The sequence below is a fragment of the Littorina saxatilis genome, unplaced genomic scaffold, assembly GCF_037325665.1.
Source record: "Littorina saxatilis isolate snail1 unplaced genomic scaffold, US_GU_Lsax_2.0 scaffold_1724, whole genome shotgun sequence".
In the NCBI taxonomy this organism is placed as follows: domain Eukaryota; kingdom Metazoa; phylum Mollusca; class Gastropoda; order Littorinimorpha; family Littorinidae; genus Littorina; species Littorina saxatilis.
In genome coordinates, this window is record NW_027128801.1 from 1158 (window position 1) to 20994 (window position 19837).

General features: G+C 41.4%; 2 protein-coding genes across 2 annotated transcripts; one reads left to right on the forward strand and one right to left on the reverse strand.

Moving 5' to 3' along the window:
* Positions 1-2838: 2838 nt before the first annotated feature.
* LOC138957117 (low-density lipoprotein receptor-related protein 5-like) lies at positions 2839-9061 on the reverse strand. Its single transcript, XM_070328283.1, has 7 exons — positions 8861-9061; positions 6863-7052; positions 6022-6300; positions 5247-5427; positions 4734-4861; positions 4307-4469; positions 2839-3019 (listed from the first exon to the last, which is right to left on the reverse strand). The coding sequence occupies exons 1-7, from the start codon at positions 9044-9046 to the stop codon at positions 2866-2868; spliced, it is 1281 nt and encodes a 426-aa protein (XP_070184384.1). The 5' UTR covers positions 9047-9061; the 3' UTR covers positions 2839-2865.
* A 1203-nt stretch (positions 9062-10264) lies between these two features.
* Positions 10265-19772, forward strand: LOC138957116 (cleavage and polyadenylation specificity factor subunit 1-like; the record flags this gene model as incomplete). The annotated part of the gene is made up of 9 exons (XM_070328282.1): positions 10265-10273; positions 12223-12450; positions 12629-12770; positions 13058-13236; positions 14381-14520; positions 18135-18245; positions 18823-18895; positions 19257-19351; positions 19602-19772. Coding segments are annotated over exons 1-9 (1148 nt in total), but the record flags the coding sequence as incomplete, so codon positions are not given.
* Positions 19773-19837: the final 65 nt, after the last annotated feature.

Here is a 19837-nt window from a genome sequence, read left to right on the forward strand (position 1 = left end):
GAAAACTCGAGATAACCGGATGTTTAACATTACGTCAAAATGCTAGGAATCATATGACGTCATGACGTATCATGCTTGCCTACGTAGATTGTATGTTCGAAAGTCTGACTTCTGTTGGGAATTCGCGTGGTGAAGACTGCGGTAAATCTGTAGATGATAAGAGAACAAGGATTGTCTCAGAAGAAACGACTAAATGTTTCAGACCGGTAACTTCATTTGAACATTGCACTATACAATGGACGTTCTATGTGACAGGAGAGTTTGCTGATTTTGTGTTAAACATTGGAGAGATCGTCTGCTAGAATTATAGATAGGTCGCTTCAGATTGCAGCTTCTGTAAATTTGCACGAAAGTATTCACTTAGATGCAATTCGAACCATTGTTGGAGCAGTCCGCGGTACAAGCCATCAAAAATTGTACGATGAGTCAGGCTTTATTTCATTACTAGAGAGGCGAAAACGTCATAAATTGATATTATTTCACAAGATCGTTCACCGCAAGGTGCCAAACTACTTATTAGCGATATTGCCACCATTGATATCAACTAATAACCCATATCACCGGCGCAGACCTCTAGACAGGAAAGTTCCATCGTTTAAAACTGAATTATATAGAAACTCATTTCTCCCATCTACTACACAACTCTGGAATTCTTTACCAGACTATATAAAACTTAGTGATTCCCTAAGTGAATTTAAGCACTTTTGTCAAAAAACGATTTAAGTCCGCCGTGTTATTTTTATTCTGGAGATCGCATGTCACAAATAATTCACTGTAAGCTCAGGTTATATATAAGTGATCTCAATAACGATCTAGTGAGACGTCACGTTGCTACAGATGCATCTTGTGACTGTGGATTCCCGTCCGAATCCGTACAACACTTCATATTCGATTGTCCAAATTATCGCGAAGCACGTCAAGAAACTATACATACCCTCCCTAATCACACAATTCACTTCCCCCACCTTTTAAACGGAGACAGACAGTATTCTTTAGATTTGAACAGGAAAAATTTTTCCACCGTACACTCGTTCATTGAACGTTCAGGCCGCTTTGGGTAAGTCAGAATAAATGCTCTACAAGCCGGACAACAACTTAAACTTCTGCACATCTCCTACCCATCCCTCTTCTTTTATTCATCTTCTTTCTCTCCTTCCTTCCTTTACTGTCTTTCTTTATAATCATTATGCAACGTTCATTACGTTATTAATAGATTTGGTTTATTGAGACACATTTTTCACCCGTTACCGCCTTATGTTGTAATGTCATGCAGGAACACCACTATAAGCTTCTAGCTTGTTGCTGTTTCTGTGAACTTTGTATACATGTCATGATTGTAACCTTTGTTAAAATAAACTTATGTTTAAACCAATTTGCACGGTTTGTTGCCTGTTAAAGAACTGGATTTTACACGTAATGTATGTCATGTACATTAAGCAACAACAAAAACACACACAAAGCAAATGGCATTGTCTGTCGATTTGTCACATAAACAAACCTGCCGAGGTATGCGTGTACTTTATACACGTGGAAGAAACCGGAACCAAGCGTCTTTGGTTTTGACAATATGCTTTTGGATATTGAGAAAATTGGCCGACTTCCGTAGCATTATGCTTTGATGATCGGAAGAGACCATCCAATCACAGCCCCCGAATTCCCCCACGTGTTCATCAGAATAGCTATATAATAGCTATATTACTGAATCATTCCAAACTGACACGAGTAAACTTTTCAATTTGCAGGGACTCAAAATTGCTACCAGGACCATTAGTCTGCCAGTTTGCTGTCTTTCAGGGCAGAATTAGACACACGTAATTTTATAATCCACACTAAATAATGGTGATCTTCAAAATTAACTAAGTGACACATTCCCACTCTGAACAAGAAGCAGCTATAAGGGCTGTTGAATGTTACATGTGTCCAGAGTAAAGGATGCTCCCATTTCACGTTCGAGCCAAGATGGATCTGTGGTTGTGAACAAGTCCCTTACACGGGGATATAGCTCAGTTGGTAGCGCGCTGGATTTGTATTCAGTTGGCCGCTGTCAGCGCGAGTTCGATCCCAGGTTCGGCGGAAATTTATTTCACAGAGTCAACTTTGTGTGCAGACTCTCTTCGGTGTCCGAACCACCCCCCGTGTATACTACATTGGGTGTGCACGTTAAAGATCCCACGATTGACAAAAGGGTCTTTCCTGGCAAAATTGCTTAGGCACAGTTAATAATTGTCTACCATACCCGTGTGACTTGGAATAAGCCCGTGAAAGGTAAATATGCGCCGACATGGCTGCAATCTACTGGCCGTATAAAATTTCATCTCACACGGCATCACTGCAGAGCGCCTAGAACTGTACCCACGGAATATGCGCGATATAAGCTTCATTGATTGATTGATTGATTAAAAGCAATACTGTTTGATAACGCCTCCCAAAACTCTGAAACTTGATTGCCCATTCCGCCCAGTAAAACCTGTTCGCCTCACCCTATCAGATCTAGCCAGGTCTTTCTTTTACATGGGTATATATAAGACTAATTCTCAAATTGCTCACATTAACAAACATGAACAGCCTGGGTGCTGTATGCGCGACTAAAGAACAACCAAATGTGTCGTACATTGTTGTCTGATGTTCCAGCTCTCTTGATTCCCTTATAGACACAGAATTTGACATTGACATAGACATAACACATACATATAAATAACAAAAATCATTATCTCTAACTACAACGTTATGTACAGGTGTGTTCCTGAGGACCTATACGTTGCGGAATAATTGGCAAGGATTGCCTTCACTTACACGCGATATCATACATTCATTCAACGGAATGTACACGACACCATGGAATAAAAGAAGACCTATGTATATGCCTTACTTACCACTCGCAAGCGTTTTCTCGTGGTAGGCGTGGATATCGTTAAGTGTTTGACTCATGGACAAGATCTGAGACACGTTTAGGTCGTTCCTACCTAGGGGTAGCTCCAGCAAATAGTTCATACGGGAATAGTAGGAGTAGGAATCGTACCTGTAATTGAAGAGAAAATAAAGTCATTATATGTTTGGTCATTCAAGGCACACGTACACAGTCGAAGCTAACTTAATAGCTCTCAAATGTTAATGAAATCCTCCATTTGTTAATGTCTTTCAGTCAAAGTATTACGGCAATTGTTCTTTTCATATCACGGACATACACAGATCAAATGTCCTCACACATTCTCACATATGTTGAACATACATTTCCATTGTTCTGCTATTTTTGACTCACATGCGAAGCAAAAGTGAGTCTATGTACTCACCCGAGTCGTCCGTCCGTCCGTCCGTTCCTCCGTCCGTCCGGCCGGCCGGACGTCCGGCCGTCCGGAAAACTTTAACGTTGGATATTTCTTGGACACTATTCAGTCTATCAGTACCAAATTGGCAAGATGGTGTATGATGACAAGGCCTAAAAAAACATACATAGCATCTTGACCTTGCTTCAAGGTCAAGGTCGCAGGGGCCATAAATGTTGTCTAAAAAAACAGCTATTTTTCATATTTTTCCCATTTTCTCTGCAGTTTTTGAGATTGAATACCTCACCTATATATGATATATAGGGCAAAGTAAGCCCCATCTTTTGATACCAGTTTGGTTTACCTTGCTTCAAGGTCAAGGTCACAGGAGCTCTTCAAAGTTGGATTGTATACATATTTTGAAGTGACCTTGACCCTGAACTATGGAAGATAACTGTTTCAAACTTAAAAATTATGTGGGGCACATGTTATGCTTTCATCATGAGACACATTTGGTCACATATGATCATGGTCAAGGTCACTTTGACCCTTATGAAATGTGACCTAAATAAGGTAGTGAACCACTAAAAGTGACCATATCTCACGGTAGAAAGAGCCAATAAGCACCATTGTACTTCCTATGTCTTGAATTAACAGCTTTGTGTTGCATGACCTTGGATGACCTTGACCTTGGGTCAAGGTCACATGTATTTTGGTAGGAAAAATGTGTAAAGCAGTTCTTAGTGTATGATGTCATTGCTAGGTTTAGTTATTTGAAACAGCGGGAGAAATAAAAGCCATGTGTGCATTTTTGGGGAGACGATTTCGAGTTTGACTCCGTTCTTGCCATGCCCCAAAGCGTGTAACATACAATCTTGCACACGTTTGCTTTAGTAGTGGCAAAGAAGGAAAGCGTGAGACATCATTGCATTCCCTATTGCCTAATTGACATCTGTGTAGACTTATTGGTCTTATGTCCAGCCGAGTCTGTTTACACAAATACATGGGTAGATGTACCTGTTACTAACATATAACCTAATTACCTCCGATATCCCTGATCTGTAATGTACAGTGAATTCTGGAAAAGAGCCAGGCCAAAGAAATTGCGGTAGGATAACCCTTCGTAAAGGACAGTTCTGCCGTTGCCGTCGAGATTCGAAGACTCCACTAGATCCGTGCCAGCATCAACCCAGTAAAGCTTGTTGTCTGCACAGATGTAAAGTTACAATAACAATTATGTTTATATAGTAATAAAATGCCATGAGACACACAACCACGCTGGTCAATTGATGAACACGATTTAAGTAATGCATACACACTATTCTCCACGCCCAAATCAGAGAGAGAAGGAGAAAGAGAGGGAGAGCTAAAGAACGAAAGAAAGAGAGGAAGGGGGAGAGGGATGAGGTGTGTGCAGACACACATTCAAATGCAAAAGTATACACTAGTATATGTGTTTTATTAGCTCACGTGGAACGTCAATTGCCAGTCCATTAGTGTAGTTCAAGTTCGAGTTGATCACCGTTGTTCTCTCACTGCCGTCATAGTTTGCTCGCTCAATCTTGGCCGGAGTGCCCCAGTCTGTCCAGTACACGACACTGCCCACCATAAAAACGAACGTAAGAAAGGTCAGAAACGTTTTGTGTCATTTACTGTGTAAACCGAGTAAAAAGATGGGGGGAAAGTAATGACTCTTCCTACTTCCCATCAAACATAAAAACACCTCACAAAAACAGCTAACACGCTATACATCAGTATAAATACACATCAAGCAAAACAACAACAGCAACAACAAAAACAACAACAATAACAACAACCACCGGTATACACTTCTGACACAAGACATTCAGTGGCTTTATTTCGAACACAAGGACATTTTTACGTAGTTAGTGACTCCTACTCTATAAATCGTATGGAATATCTCTTGGATACCGTGCTACATCGCATGGTGTAAAGTTGTCTCCGGCATACATAGCTACGTACCCGTTGGTTGGGTCCAGCACTACAGCACGCGGTTTGTCGACCCCGGACGAGGCCACAATTTTGCGTTTGCGAGGACTGGACATGGTCAGCATGACGATCTCTTTGTTCCCGGCGTCAGTGTAAAACATGAGTCGCGACAGAGGGTCCACTGCTATGCCGTCAAGCACTGCCTCCGCATTAACTTTAGAACGAAACACAAAGAAGTTTACGTAGATTGCAGTTATGACCACACTCATACACATGGAGTTCAATGTACGGATGACAAATCACACATCAAGCATGCAAAATGTGTGATGGCTATAAACTATCCAAGTTGCAAAGAGTCGAGCATAATATAGCTGCAAAGAAAAGTGCCTATCTTTTGAACCAGCTTGGATCTTGCTTTTACCTTAACATTTGTCAAAGATCAATGCAACTTTGATCTTGCTTAGAGGCCATTAAAACCTGGATTTGTATGAAGTCCCGAAGCTTAAGCTTCAGAAACATTTGAGAAATAGATTTCCCGAACTCGACTCTACTATGATCTAGAAACTTGACGAAGGTCAAGACGATGTTCCTAATGTTATGAGGTAATTGAACTTTGTAAGTGTGTGCCATTTAATTACATCATAGCTTTTAATACATTTTAGACAATCTCAGCGTATATGTTCTACGTCTATTGAACGTCCACACACACTGTTGACTCGCATGGTTGTTCAGGCGGGTCTGAAGGGAAAACAAACAAACAAACAAACAAGTAAACAAAATGCACAGACAAATTATATTCTCAGCTAACCTGTATTTGCACTGAGGATGGTCGCAATGTTCCGTCCGTTGAGGGAAGAGGATCGAATGCGGTTCACAATAGTCCCTTTTTCCGTCCAGTAGATCTTTTCTTCCACAGGATCATAGTCTATTGCCATGGGGTTGTACAGCGTACGGTTCATTGGGATACGGTAGTAAGCGGCGGTATCGGGGTCAACGCGATATATGGCGTGACTTGAGGACGAGGAGGACGAGGAGTAATATGACCTCGGGCTGGCAGCTACGAGCAAGAAGTAGTCATCTGTCTTCTCTGTGAACCAAAGAAAAAGAATCAAAGTTTTCCCTTAGGTAGCAGTGGATGAGGTTGTTGGTGGCAGGGACACAATGTTAAATGAGACTAGACTTCTTATTTTTCTTGTTCTTAAATTCTTCTTCTTCTTCTTCTTCTTCTTCTTCTTCTTCTTCTTTTTCTTCTTCTTCTTCTTCTTCTTCTTCTTCTTCTTCTTCTTCTGTGTTCGACGTGACAAGACAAGTCAAAACAAGACAAGACGAGACAAGGCAATTTAGCTAACATTCCAAAACAGAATGCCAACGTGTACACACACACACACACACACACACACACACACACCACACTCACACACACACACACACACACACACACACACACACACACACACACTAAGAGAGAGAGAGAGAGAGAGAGAGAGAGAGAGAGAGAGAGAGAGAGAGAGAGAGAGAGAGAGAGAGAGAGAGAGAGAGAGAGAGAGTGGCAGACAGACGGGCAGAAAGACTGTCAGACTGAAAGACAGACTGAAAGACAGCCAGAGACAAACCGACAGAAACAGCGAGAGAATGCGCTTAGTTATAACCTGATGTATAAGTGGCAATGGATCCATTGCTGGTGCGGGTGTTCGCGGAGTAGTACCAAGGGTCCCAGGAAAATCTCTTCGTATACCTGACCCACAGCTTATTTCCAAACGACCGTTGTTCATACGGTAAACCGTAGTAAGTGCAGAATGTGTTGAACATTGGAGCAGATTCATCACCTCCATCACGAACCTGTACAGCCAATAGATATAAGACATGTTTCGTCATCAGTGTCATTGCTGTCATCATGATTATCCTCTGCTGCAATTTTGCACCCTTCCGATAAATGGTAATTGTTTGCAATAATCAAGGTAATGTCAATGGAAGCACCTTTTGCGATTTTTTGAACCAAGAACTATTGATTCTAAATGCAACGACAAAAGATTTTAGATCGTATACACTTTTGAATATTGTGTCACAGGCGTACCAGCAAACGCATTGAATTATAATTTGATTACAGATCATGGGAGCTATTTAACTGTTAAATGCATGTGCATTTCAGTTATACAAACGTTTTCTTATTTCGTCTCGTTACTTTAATTACCATGTACTAACACAAATAGCAAGACTTTTGGGATTGTCTCTGTTTTATTATAAACTAGCAGTTAAGCCCGGCTTCGCCCGGGAGTAAGCGGAGCCCTGTAGCAATTTAAGACGCTCGCTATCCCATTATCATTAGCTTTACCTCCTTTGTTTGGATACAAAAAAAGAGTTATCTCCCTTACCTTCAAGAAATTTCCGGAACTGTCCAGTTAATTTTTCTTTCTTCATTTCTTCCCCTCATAGGAGCAATAGCGAGTCTCTAATATCACTGGCATGATGTGCTTGATACAGGTGAACAGTAGGCACTGAACTGGTCTTGCACCATATAGGCTGTATTCAATAAATGGGAGGTCCATAATCTGAGAAAGGAAACAATGAATCAAGAAACTAAAACCCAGGTGCACATCTGCGGCACCTAGGGAGTGTACGTGCACACTATCTTGTTCCTGCCTCTTGCCATCTCAGAGGTATGGCGACCACAGACAAAAAAGAGTTATCTCCCTTACCTTCTAGAAATTTCCGGAACTGTCCAGTTAATTTTTCATTCTTCATTTCTTCCCCTCATAGGAGCAATAGCGAGTCTCTAATATCACTGGCATGATGTGCTTGCTACAGGTGAACAGTTATCTCCCTTACCTTCTAGAAATTTCCGGAACTGTCCAGTTAATTTTTCATTCTTCATTTCTTCCCCTCATAGGAGCAATAGCGAGTCTCTAATATCACTGGCATGATGTGCTTGCTACAGGTGAACAGTAGGCACTGAACTGGTCTTGCACCATATAGGCTGTATTCAATAAATGGGAGGTCCATAATCTGAGAAAGGAAACAATGAATCAAGAAACTAAAACCCAGGTGCACATCTGCGGCACCTAGGGAGTGTACGTGCACACTATCTTGTTCCTGCCTCTTGCCATCTCAGAGGTATGGCGACCACAGACAGACACACACACAGACAGACAGACACTCTCTTTTATTTAGATGTATAGATTCAGAGACTGGGAAAGAGAGAAGGTAGCGTAGGGCAATTGTCGGACTTAAGACTGTGTCCCCTACTTTGTTTTGACGTCTCCTAGATCATCACATATTGACTAATCAATCTGCGTTTGGCGACCTGGTGTCCCTAAATGCGACGGCTGCATTCGTGCGTGCCACATAAGTGGATGTCCAGAAAGAGCAAACGAGAAGAAGAAGACTAAACATTCTGAATAAGGCCCCCCAAAAAATAGTCTGTTTACGGTAACCCGACCGACCCTATTTTTTTCGCGCGACCCTAGACTTTATTTTGGCATTTGGGAGAAAAAACAAACAACGTAAAAATATGGTTTTTTTGGGGAAAAAAAAAAAAAATTCCCGACCTACCGACCCTATTATTTTGGCCTATGTTACCGTAAACAGACCTATTTTTTGTTTGGGCCTAATCAACATTTATCAAAAAAGATCGACCATCATCCACACACCTCCAAGCATGCATATGAGGAGTATGAACTCATGAAGGTAACATTGAGCGTGATGCGGTAACCCTTTGGCGCCGTAATGACGTAAGTGCAGGCGATGCCACCGCTGTACCAACTAGGGACGTCTGGTGGCTGAATGGTGCCACTGAGTGCTGTATAGTTATGGTCACAACCTGCAAGTAAAATCATAAACGTCTCGGTAGTTTGCAGCTTTATGGATAAAAGCAATCCTACATACAAAATGGCAACAAAACGAATACAGAAAATCCCCCGAAATCGGCGTATGGCTGCCTGAATGGCGGGGTAAAAACGGTCATACACGTAAAACTCAACTCGTGCAAAAACATGAGTGAACGTGGGAGTTTCAGCCCATGAACAAACAAGAAGAAGAATACTTAAAAGATATTTATTTATTCCCCATTATGATGTAATGCAAAAAAGTGTGACATTCGTCCTTCTTGTAAATTCGATAGTTATCAAGGTGGGACATTGACAGAATATTCTTAGTGTGAGGGCATGTAACCATCAATACAGTGCGTTTTTGCTCACTTATTTAAACAATGATAAGAGAGGATTATGAATAACCTGCGTTCCTCTTATTATTGCCAGTGCCCACACGCGCGTGTGTGTGTGTGTGTGTGTGTGTGTGTGTGTGTGTGTGTGTGTGTGTGTGTGTGTGGTGTGTGTGTGTGTGTGTGTGTGTGTGTGTGTGTGTGTGTGTATGTGAATACAATTACGAATACGAATAAACTTTATTGTCATGAAACGTGGTGTTTATAAGACACGGGAAGATAAATAACCAAATAATTACATTGTTTCTCTTTTTTTGAAGCAATTATATACAAATTCTCCCAATTTAGTTTGTACTTTGTCTACTTGCAAAAGTTGACTTGGTACATCATATGAATATATAGGTCGATTAACTTCACTCATGAAAGATTTTCGTAATTGGTTGTTTTCTATGCAGTTATCTAGAAAATGTACTTCATCTTCTATTACTCCAGATGTTTCACATAATCTATTTTCCCTAGGTGTATTGCTGTATCTACCAGTTTAAATTTTCAGGTCGTGGGCACTTATTCTTTGTTTGCACAACGAATGTTTATATTTTCTTTGTTTTATGCATAACAGATATGGTTCCGTTTTATAATTTGTTACTATTCTTTGATAAAAATTTAACTTTGGTAAACTTCTCATTTGACCTTTCCAGAATTGTATATATTGGAGTTCCAATTTTTGACATATAACATATTTTATATGTGTGTGTGTGTGGTTGTGTGTGTGGTGTGTGTGTGGTGTGTGTTGTGTTGTGTGGTGTGTGTGTGTATGTGTGTGTGTGTGTGTGTATGGTGTGTGTGTGTGTGTGTGTGTGTGTGTGTGAATGTTTTTTTTTTTTTTTACATTGAAATGGTCAGTGTTGGTGGTTTCACCTCATGAATACTTATGAATTTTCCGTTCCTTGGGCTTATGTAGAAGTAATTATTTATCTTCTGTCCTTGTAACATAAATAAATGTGTATTAACACTCAAAAAGCAATGACATTTCAAAACCGTAGCGTCGTGCTACGTGGTGATAATATAGACGTTGCGGGGAAGACGCCCGACAACTCAGCACGATGACAAGTGACGGTGACCTTCTTTTTATATTTAGTCAAGTTTTGACTAAATATTTTAACATCGAGGGGGAATCGAAACGAGGGTCGTGGTGTATGTGTGTCTGTCTGTCTGTGCGTGTGTGTGTGTGTGTGTGTAGAGCGATTCAGACTAAACTACTGGACCGATCTTTATGAAATTTGACATGAGAGTTCCTGGGTATGAAATCCCCAAACGTTTTTTTCATTTTTTTGATAAATGTCTTTGATGACGTCATATCCGGCTTTTCGTGAAAGTTGAGGCGGCACTGTCACGCCCTCATTTTTCAACCAAATTGGTTGAAATTTTGGTCAAGTAATCTTCGACGAAGCCCGGACTTCGGTATTGCATTTCAGCTTGGTGGCTTAAAAATTAATTAATGACTTTGGTCATTAAAAATCTGAAAATTGTAAAAAAAAATAACAATTTATAAAACGATCCAAATTTACGTTTATCTTATTCTCCATCATTTGCTGATTCCAAAAACATATTTGAATTAAAAACAAGCTCTGAAAATTAAATATATAAAAATTATTATCAAAATGATATTGTCCAAATCAATTTAAAAACACTTTCATCTTATTCCTTGTCGGTTCCTGATTCCAAAAACATATAGATATAATATGTTTGGATTAAAAACACGCTCAGAAAGTTAAAACAAAGAGAGGTACAGAAAAGCGTGCTATCCTTCTTAGCGCAACTACTACCCCGCTCTTCTTGTCAATTTCACTGCCTTTGCCATGAGCGGTGGACTGACGATGCTACGAGTATACTGTCTTGCTGAAAAATGGCAGCTACTTGACTAAATGTAGTAATTTCGCCTTACGCGACTTGTTACCTTTAGTCAAGTTTTGACTAAATGTATTAACGTAGAGGGGGAATCGAGACGAGGGTCATATGGTGTCTGTGTGTGTGTGTAGAGCGATTCAGAGAAAACTACTGGACCGATCTTTATGAAATTTGACATGAGAGTTCCTGAGTATGAAATCCCCAGACGTTTTTTTCATTTTTTTTGATAAATGTCTTTGATGACGTCATATCCGGCTTTTCGTGAAAGTTGAGGCGGCACTGTCACGCTCTCATTTTTCAACCAAATTGGTTGAAACTTTGGTCAAGTAATCTCCGACGAAGCCCGGACTTCGGTATTGCATTTCAGCTTGGTGGCTTAAAAATTAATTAATGACTTTGGTCATTAAAAATCTGAAAATTGTAAAAAAAAAAAAATTTATAAAACGATCCAAATTTACGTTCATCTTATTCTCCATCATTTTCTCATTCCAAAAACATATAAATATGTTATATTTGGATTAAAAACAAGCTCTGAAAATTAAAAATATAAAAATTATGATCAAAATTAAATTTTTGAAATCACTTTCATCTTATTCCTTGTTGGTTCCTGATTCCAAAAACATATAGATATGATATGTTTGGATTGAAAACACGCTCAGAAAGTTAAAACAAAGAGAGGTACAGAAAACCGTGCTATCCTTCTCAGCGCAACTACTACCCCGCTCTTCTTGTCAATTTCACTGCCTTTGCCATGAGCGGTGGACTGACGATGCTACGAGTATACGGTCTTGCTGTGTTGCATTGCGTTCAGTTTCATTCTGTGAGTTCGACAGCTATTTGACTAAATGTTGTATTTTCGCCTTACCCGACTTGTTTAGTTTAAATTTTACTCCTGTCAGTTAATTTTTCCACCCTCATTCAACTGATATCTGCTGATGTTTACAGCGTAGCATACGGCCGCAAGTGGTGACGACATTCCAGCTGGAAGGTTGCCATGACTTGTGGACAGTCTACGGGCCTCCGTCGGAGGATGAGAAGAAAGACGAGGCAACGGAGGAGAAGAAAGAGGGGGAGGAGGAGGAGGAAGGGAAGGAGGGACAGGAGGAGGAGTCACCCCGTCCCATCACTAACGGTCACGCTTATCTGGTCCTGAGTCGCAACGATTCCAGCATGGTAAAATGCTTCTTTTGCAAAGTTTGTTTACAAGCATGCTGGATATTTCCGTGTTTGTATTGGTTGTGCCTCTTTCTTGCAGCGCTGTTGTTGGCCTTATATTCTGGGTAAGTTCTTCTTAAAAGCTACCCCAGAATAATTTTGATCCTGACATTGTGTTGTGTCTTCCCCCCTGTAGATCCTGCAGACCGGTCAGGAGATCAATGAGCTTGACCACAGCGGGTTCTCCACCACCACCCGCACCCTGTGTGTGGCCAACCTGGGGGGACGCAAGTACGTCCTGCAGGTCTCCCCCTCCACCATCCACCTGCTGGAGGGAGGTAAGGATTATTATGCTTGAAACAACGAGTCTGCCTTCTGCGTAGGTTGATACTGTAAGGCCTGCATGTCAGTTATGCAAGCATGCAAAAACACACACGCACTCAAAAACACACTCAAAAACACACACACACCACCACTCTCGTCTCAATTCCCAGTCGATCTTGAAACATGTAGTCAAACTTGACAAAATGTAAAAAAAGAAAAAAGAATAAAAAAGTCGAAGATGAAAATTATAAAAAATTAAATACAAATGTCTCATGGGCATGTTTGCAATGTGTGATTTCAGTGACACAGCTGCAGCACATCCCCCTCGACATCGGCTCCCCCATCCAGCGCTGCTCCGTGGTCGACCCCTACGTCCTGCTGATGGCCGAGGAAGGTCAGGTGGTCATGCTGACCTTGAAGCAGAGTGACACCTACAGTGCCGGCGTCAGGCTCAACGTCATCAAGCCACCCATTGCACAGGTAAAGTTGTGGGTTTTGTATTTGGCACAGTCAAACCTGCCTATAACGACCACCCAAGGGACCGATCCAAGTGGTCGTTATAGACAGGTGGTGGCTATGGAAAGTAGACTTATATTGAAGAAAAACTCGTCTGGGATCCCCTGGGAGTGGTCGTTGTGGGCAGGTGGTCGCTTTTGAGAGATGGTGGCAAGGACAGAATCAACTGCATGTCTTCTTGTCCTTTGGGATTTCCCTCAAGGAATAGCATGCAGCGACAGAATCGCGCTACCCAATTTTTTTCCTGCATGCGTGTAGTCGGGTTTTCCAAGCCCTGAGACTTTATTGGTGTCCTTGGGGTCTTTCTTGTGCGCATGCGTGTTGATAGGGGTGTTTGTTCACAGAGGAGAATCTGCACAATGTTGACTCTGGGAAATAAATCCCTCGCCGAACTTTGAGATCAAACCCACACTGATAGGGACATGTGGTTTCAAGCCTGTGCTCCTACCGACTGATCTATCTTGTCATCCTGGGGAATACAGGTTTAAAGGGGAGTGCTTGGATGGTTATGGGATGGGGGTCAAGGGATTTGATAAGAGAAGAGTTGAGACGCATGTGACTGTTTTTATGAAACTCAGTGTTGTCGCATTTTCAATTATTGGCGTACTCCCGAATAAACTTTGTGGAAATGACATCGTATACTGAAAGAAGAGGGAACCTTTGAGATTGGCACAGATTACCCAATTGTGAAGTTATTGGGTGGGAACTTTAGGGTGGTTGTGGTTAAATTGCATTTCAGAAATGGATCATTCCAAATCTGTCATTGATAGTTACACCTATGCTTGTAAGCATGGTCAGAGTTTCCTTATATTAGGTCAGGACAATAAAACCTTTGAGAGTCTCGAGTTGAGATTGTGTGAGTGTCCACTGCAGGTACTTGCTCTGCATACTCAACTTCTTTTTTGCAGCATTGAGTATTTTTAGTTTATAAATGCTGATATTAAGCTTTTCATGCGAAGTGCACGTAGTTAACAGCAGTGGAACCCCCCTTTAAAAATGTGAGAAAATCAGGTGATGGAGTCTTAAAATGGAGCAGATGCTATTAACAGAGCATGTCAGTAAGTAGCTTCGAAAAAGAGGCCTTCCACTGTATTATTTTCTTTTTCAGAATCCCAAAATCATTGAGGTGAGCACGTACAAGGATGTGAGCGGTATGTTCACCACAGCGGACATCCGTCGAGACTGTCAGCAGCCCATGGCCGAGAAGGTCCCCAAGCCAGCGGAGAAAGTTGTCCCTAAGGACGAAAGGTAAGGATCTAAAGGAGAGAGACAGAAAATATCACATTTTTTTTAAATGTGAAGCTGCACAGAAGCACAGATAAAGTCCCCAAGCCAGCGGAGAAAATTGTCCCTAAGGACGAAAGGTGAGGCTCTGAAGGAGAGAGACAGAAAATATCACATTTTTTTAAAATGTGAAGCTGCACAGAAGCACAGATAAAGTCCCCAAGCCAGCGGAGAAAATTGTCCCTAAGGACGAAAGGTAAGGATCTAAAGGAGAGAGACAGAAAATATCACATTTTTTTTAAATGTGAAGCTGCACAGAAGCACAGATAAAGTCCCCAAGCCAGCGGAGAAAATTGTCCCTAAGGACGAAAGGTGAGGATCTGAAGGAGAGAGACAGAAAGTATCACAGATTATTTGAAATGTTCAAATGTACAGAAGCACAGATAAGGAAGGATGTTGTGCTTCCTTTGACACTTTCAGATGCCAGCAATTGCAACAAAATTGTCTGTGAATACTGTATTATCATAACATAACTCTCAGTAGATATTGACAAACTTTGGGGAATTAAACTCTGCTGTTACCGTAAATTCTGCCTTGTATATATATTTGAAACATTGTAATTTTGTAAACCCAAATCGTTTTATGTACCGAAATAGTATCTTCGTAATTACCTTAGTGAAACTTAAAAGAAAACAGTCAGCTTCTTCTGGGCAAGAGCCCAAACCAATTTCCGTGTTTGTGATTCCCGTGAAAGTGGAGTATTTTTGCCTAAATGCAGACCTGTTTACCAGTACAATTTGGGCGTATTTTGTACGCCAAATTATTATCGGTACGCAAATACGCGACACACGCACAAACTACGCATAAGAAAAAGTCTAGAATACGTTTTCTGGTGTTGGTGTGCTGATTACGGGATGGTACAACTGATACCGGTTTCGGTCAAAGGGAGATAACCATGACAGCGAGTCTTCAGCTGTGGAAACCTTGTTCAGTTGTTGGCACGTGCGATCGTCTGGACAATCGTGGCAAAATGAAGCGGTAAAATGTGTCAGTTTCGGATGACTGTACCAAGTCTAAACAGCAGAAGCAGCAGATTTTCTTTGAGAAATATAAGAAAGAGCCAGGAATTGTGGAGTCTACTATGGGAAAAAGTCATGCACACTGCAAGTATTGTAAATCAGATTTCTCCGTTGCCCATGCTGGGAAATATGACATCGAACGACACTGCGGCATTTCCAAAACTCACCCGGACAAGGTTGCTGCAAAGAAATCCGCTGAAAGCTGCCAAGGAATTTTATTATCATTCTAGTGCCCTTTATGGCTATGTGACCAATCAGGACTGATTCTAGGTGACCTGTTAAATGTTATAACGTTCAAGGCGGGACCCTTTTTGTATAACGCATTAAAAATCACCACGACAAAATAAAAATTAATATAAAAAACATCAGGGTGAATTGTTCTACTGAATGTCACTTTTTGACATTTTTCTCATGCAATTTACTGTGTAAAATGTGCTAAAAAGCAAATTCTGTCGGTGGGAGGGAAATAGAATGGCAAGTAAGTTTAATACTGAGTAAAGGGAAGCAACTCTTTTTGGTGCTGTCAGTAGCAGACTACACCTATGTGCTTTTGGCAACATGGCAAACAAACCTGCCATCAATCAAGAAGATCTAAAAAAAACCTATACGCATCAAAATTCATGTCTCCCAACACCCCCACTGGCCTTTTGAACAAGGTTCAGTTTGATGTCCGGTTTTATTTTTTTAGACGGGGCCTGGAAAACTTTGAAAAAATGACGAAAGACACCTTCGAAGTGAAGATGGATCAAACAACAGGGAAACAATACGTAATCAAACGGTTTGATGAACTTACCAAGAATCACAGAGCTGGAGACGAAGAACTTGTGACTGGAGTCATGCCAGAGACTGGGGACAGCAGCTGTCCAGTCAGTGTACAGCTACAACAAGTACCTGTCTCTGCTAAATCCAAAGTGTGAGCATCTTTGGCAATTCCCTGTCAACACGTTCCATGGAGATGACGAAACATGGTATGACAGCAGACCCATGGGCGTCCACACTATGAAGAAGTGAGCTGTGTCAATTGTCGCAGATATAGATCTACACAAACCACAGCGTGCGAGCGACGGGTGCAACACTACTCGCAGACAAGAACTTCAGTCCAATTGACATTATCAGTGTCACCGGTCACAAAACTGTTAGATCTAACTCCCTGCAACCGTACCAAAAACATCCACCGCCAAAAAACTAGAGATGGCAGCTGCTATGTCGTCCCAGCTCACAGAGAATAGGCAGTTGGCACTGCTCCCAAGTCATACTTCGCGGGGAGAACCAGCCAAAACTTCGACGTGAAGCAGAATCGAACGCGGTCGTCTCGTTGCATCGGCGACTGTCACAAGCCAGCAGACGATCCGACAGGACGTGGAACTCAGCAACGACGAGGTAGCAGCTCTTTTCGACCCGGAATACGAACCTGCCAAGCCTCCAACGAGACCAAATCCACCAATGTTCCATCACTGTGACCTCTCGCATGCAACGATCAACATTCAATTCCACCGACATTTAACCGCATTCAACTGCGCATGCGCAACACAAATGTGCAACATTTGAGATGGCTCTTCCGAGAACTGTCCGTTCCAATTTCGGACTTTCTGTTTGTTAGCATTTTCGAGTCTGTGTTCTGGTTTTTTGTTGTTGTTGAGTGTTTTTATGATACTATGCACAGAAAAGAAGGGACACATTGTGAATTAAACTTTTTGGGAAAGATTACTTGAAAGCTGAAAGTGTGCTGGATGTTTGTTTTGTTTGCTCTGTTTACCTTGTAACCAACCAAGCCAAAATGGCGACACTTTACTTGCAGGGTCGCTTCGGGTATTATGTTTGTTACCACGCACGGATAATAAAACCGTTATTACTAATATGCTGACTGTTAGCAAATGATAACAAGACATGTCTCGAAAACGCTATCAAAATTCGCCTAAAGGCTCATTTTGATATCTTTTTTCTCGACATGTCTTGTTATCATTTGCTAACAGTCAGCATATTAGAAATAACTCATAATGAAGTTCATTCCCGCAAAGCAAATCCTGCCAGAAGAAAAGGCTGTAGTCCGTGCTGAAGCAATGTTTTCTGAGATGATTGTAAAAATGAACTTGCCACTGTCAACCGCAGATGTTATTTCACGAACTTCATCTTTTCATTATCAATCTGTTTGGAAGACACTGGTTATAATGCTATAAACTGACAGGTAAATAAAATTGTTTATCCCTGTTGTATTGGAAGGAGTTAAATTCTGAAGGTGTTCACAAGACATGCTATTCTTACACAAACACGTTTGCACCCACGCGTACATTTTCCCTAGCCCATATGGCTTTGCTTGCAAAGTACACCATCTTTTTGAAAAATACACTCAACTTTTTGGGAAAGTACTCTTGCCTCGGGTTTAGGGTAAACAGGTCTGTAAATGGCAGGGGAAAATGGCCTTACACGTAAAAGCTCGTAAGTGAACATGGCCATTGCAGCTCACAAACACAGAAGAAGAAGAATTGTTTGCAAACAAAATATTTTTCAGAAATCAATGGATCAATAATTATATTTGTTACCATACTGTTGTGCTTGCAGCAACATAGATGACGAGGATGAGATGCTGTACGGTGAATCAGACACGTCGGTCTTCACTTCTTCTTTCACTGCACCGTCCACATCTTCTTCACAGCCACAACAGCAAAACCCGTGAGTATTGTTTACTGGCTGTTGATGTACAGAGAGAGGGAGAGAGAGGTGGGGAGTGGGGGATGAGGGTACATTCACTAAAGTTATGATCATTTTGGGGTGCAGAACAAAAATATCATTTATACATTTTCAACAAAAGTGTTTGCTATTTAATATATATATCTATGGCGTGTGCGTGTGTGGGTGTGTATGTGCTTATGCATTCATGTGTGTGTGTGCATGCGTATGTGTGCACGCGTGCGTGTGTTTTGGTGCGTGCTTACGTGCATGCGTGTGTATGTAAAATGTGTGTGTGTGTGTGGGGGGGGGGGGGGAAGGTGTGTGTGTGTGTAATAATGTTCATGATATGGGATGGGATCCTCTTTCAGACTCGGTCCAAACAAATCCTACTTTTAAGGCAGATATCTTGAACTGGACAACTGGTCAGATAACATGTCTATGTGATGTCTGTTTACGCATGTGTACACTTAGTTCCATTCACACTTTTGAAATTATTTGTGTTGGCTTATGTCTGACGCTTGTTTACAAAATGGATGCTAACTGCCTCAGAATGTATTGACTAGCTTTCCTTGTGCAGGAGTGAGAAGGGAGAGAAGAAAATAGAAGCCACCTACTGGGGTCTTGTGGCCAGAGAGAACGGGGCTTTGGAGGTGAGTGTTGTAGTACACATCGTTGTTGCTTGTAGATGATTTAATAGACTTATTAAGGAAAGGGGGGGGGGGGGGGGGAGGGGAGGGGGGGGGAGTGGAATGTTATTTTTAGGTTGGGATTTATTCAAATATCAAGCCTGCTAGTTTCAAATTTCATGAAGCTATACAGTTGACCTCAATTCCTCTAAAAAAAAAAATCTCAGGAAATCAGATCTTAATATGGAGGGCGTTTTAAAATCAGGGTAGATTTACAAAGAATATGAAGAGAAAAAAACGGTCTTTAAACGGGGTCTTAAAAGGTAGGTTCGCCTGTACTATACTCTGTGTCGCATGATGACGGCTGAATTATTTTGATTCTCAGATCTACAGCCTACCAGACTTCACGCTGTGCTACTACGTGAAGAGCTTCCCCATGGGACCTAAGGTCATTGTCGACAGCAAGCAGGCTTCTGGAGGGTAAGCTTCAAAATAAAATTCAGTGTCATGATCTTAGCTTGATTTCCGTTTTATTTTAATTGATATTTTAAAGTATGTGTGCTGGCACATGCATTTTTTTTTCCTTCATAAGATTTCCTTTTCCAGAACAGTCAATATTTTTATGTCCGTTTTTTATTTTAAATGGGATATTTCAAATGAAATTCTTCTCACAGCAAAGCATTCTGTTAATCACTGTCATTATGTCAACGTTTTGTGTGTGCTCTTGTAGTACCTCTGGAACTGCAACACCCAGCGCTAGCACAAGCTCCATAGATGTCCCCTCCTCTTCCACCACCAGTACCCCACCCCACCCCCAGCAAGCAGAGTGTGGGGAGATGCCTCGGCTGAAGGAAATCCTGGTCACCGGCCTGGGCACAACAGATCTCATCCATCCCTCATGGTAAAGTTGAATGCGTATAATGATAATAATTGGGGGGTCTTATAAGGGGGGTTCCACTGTACTGT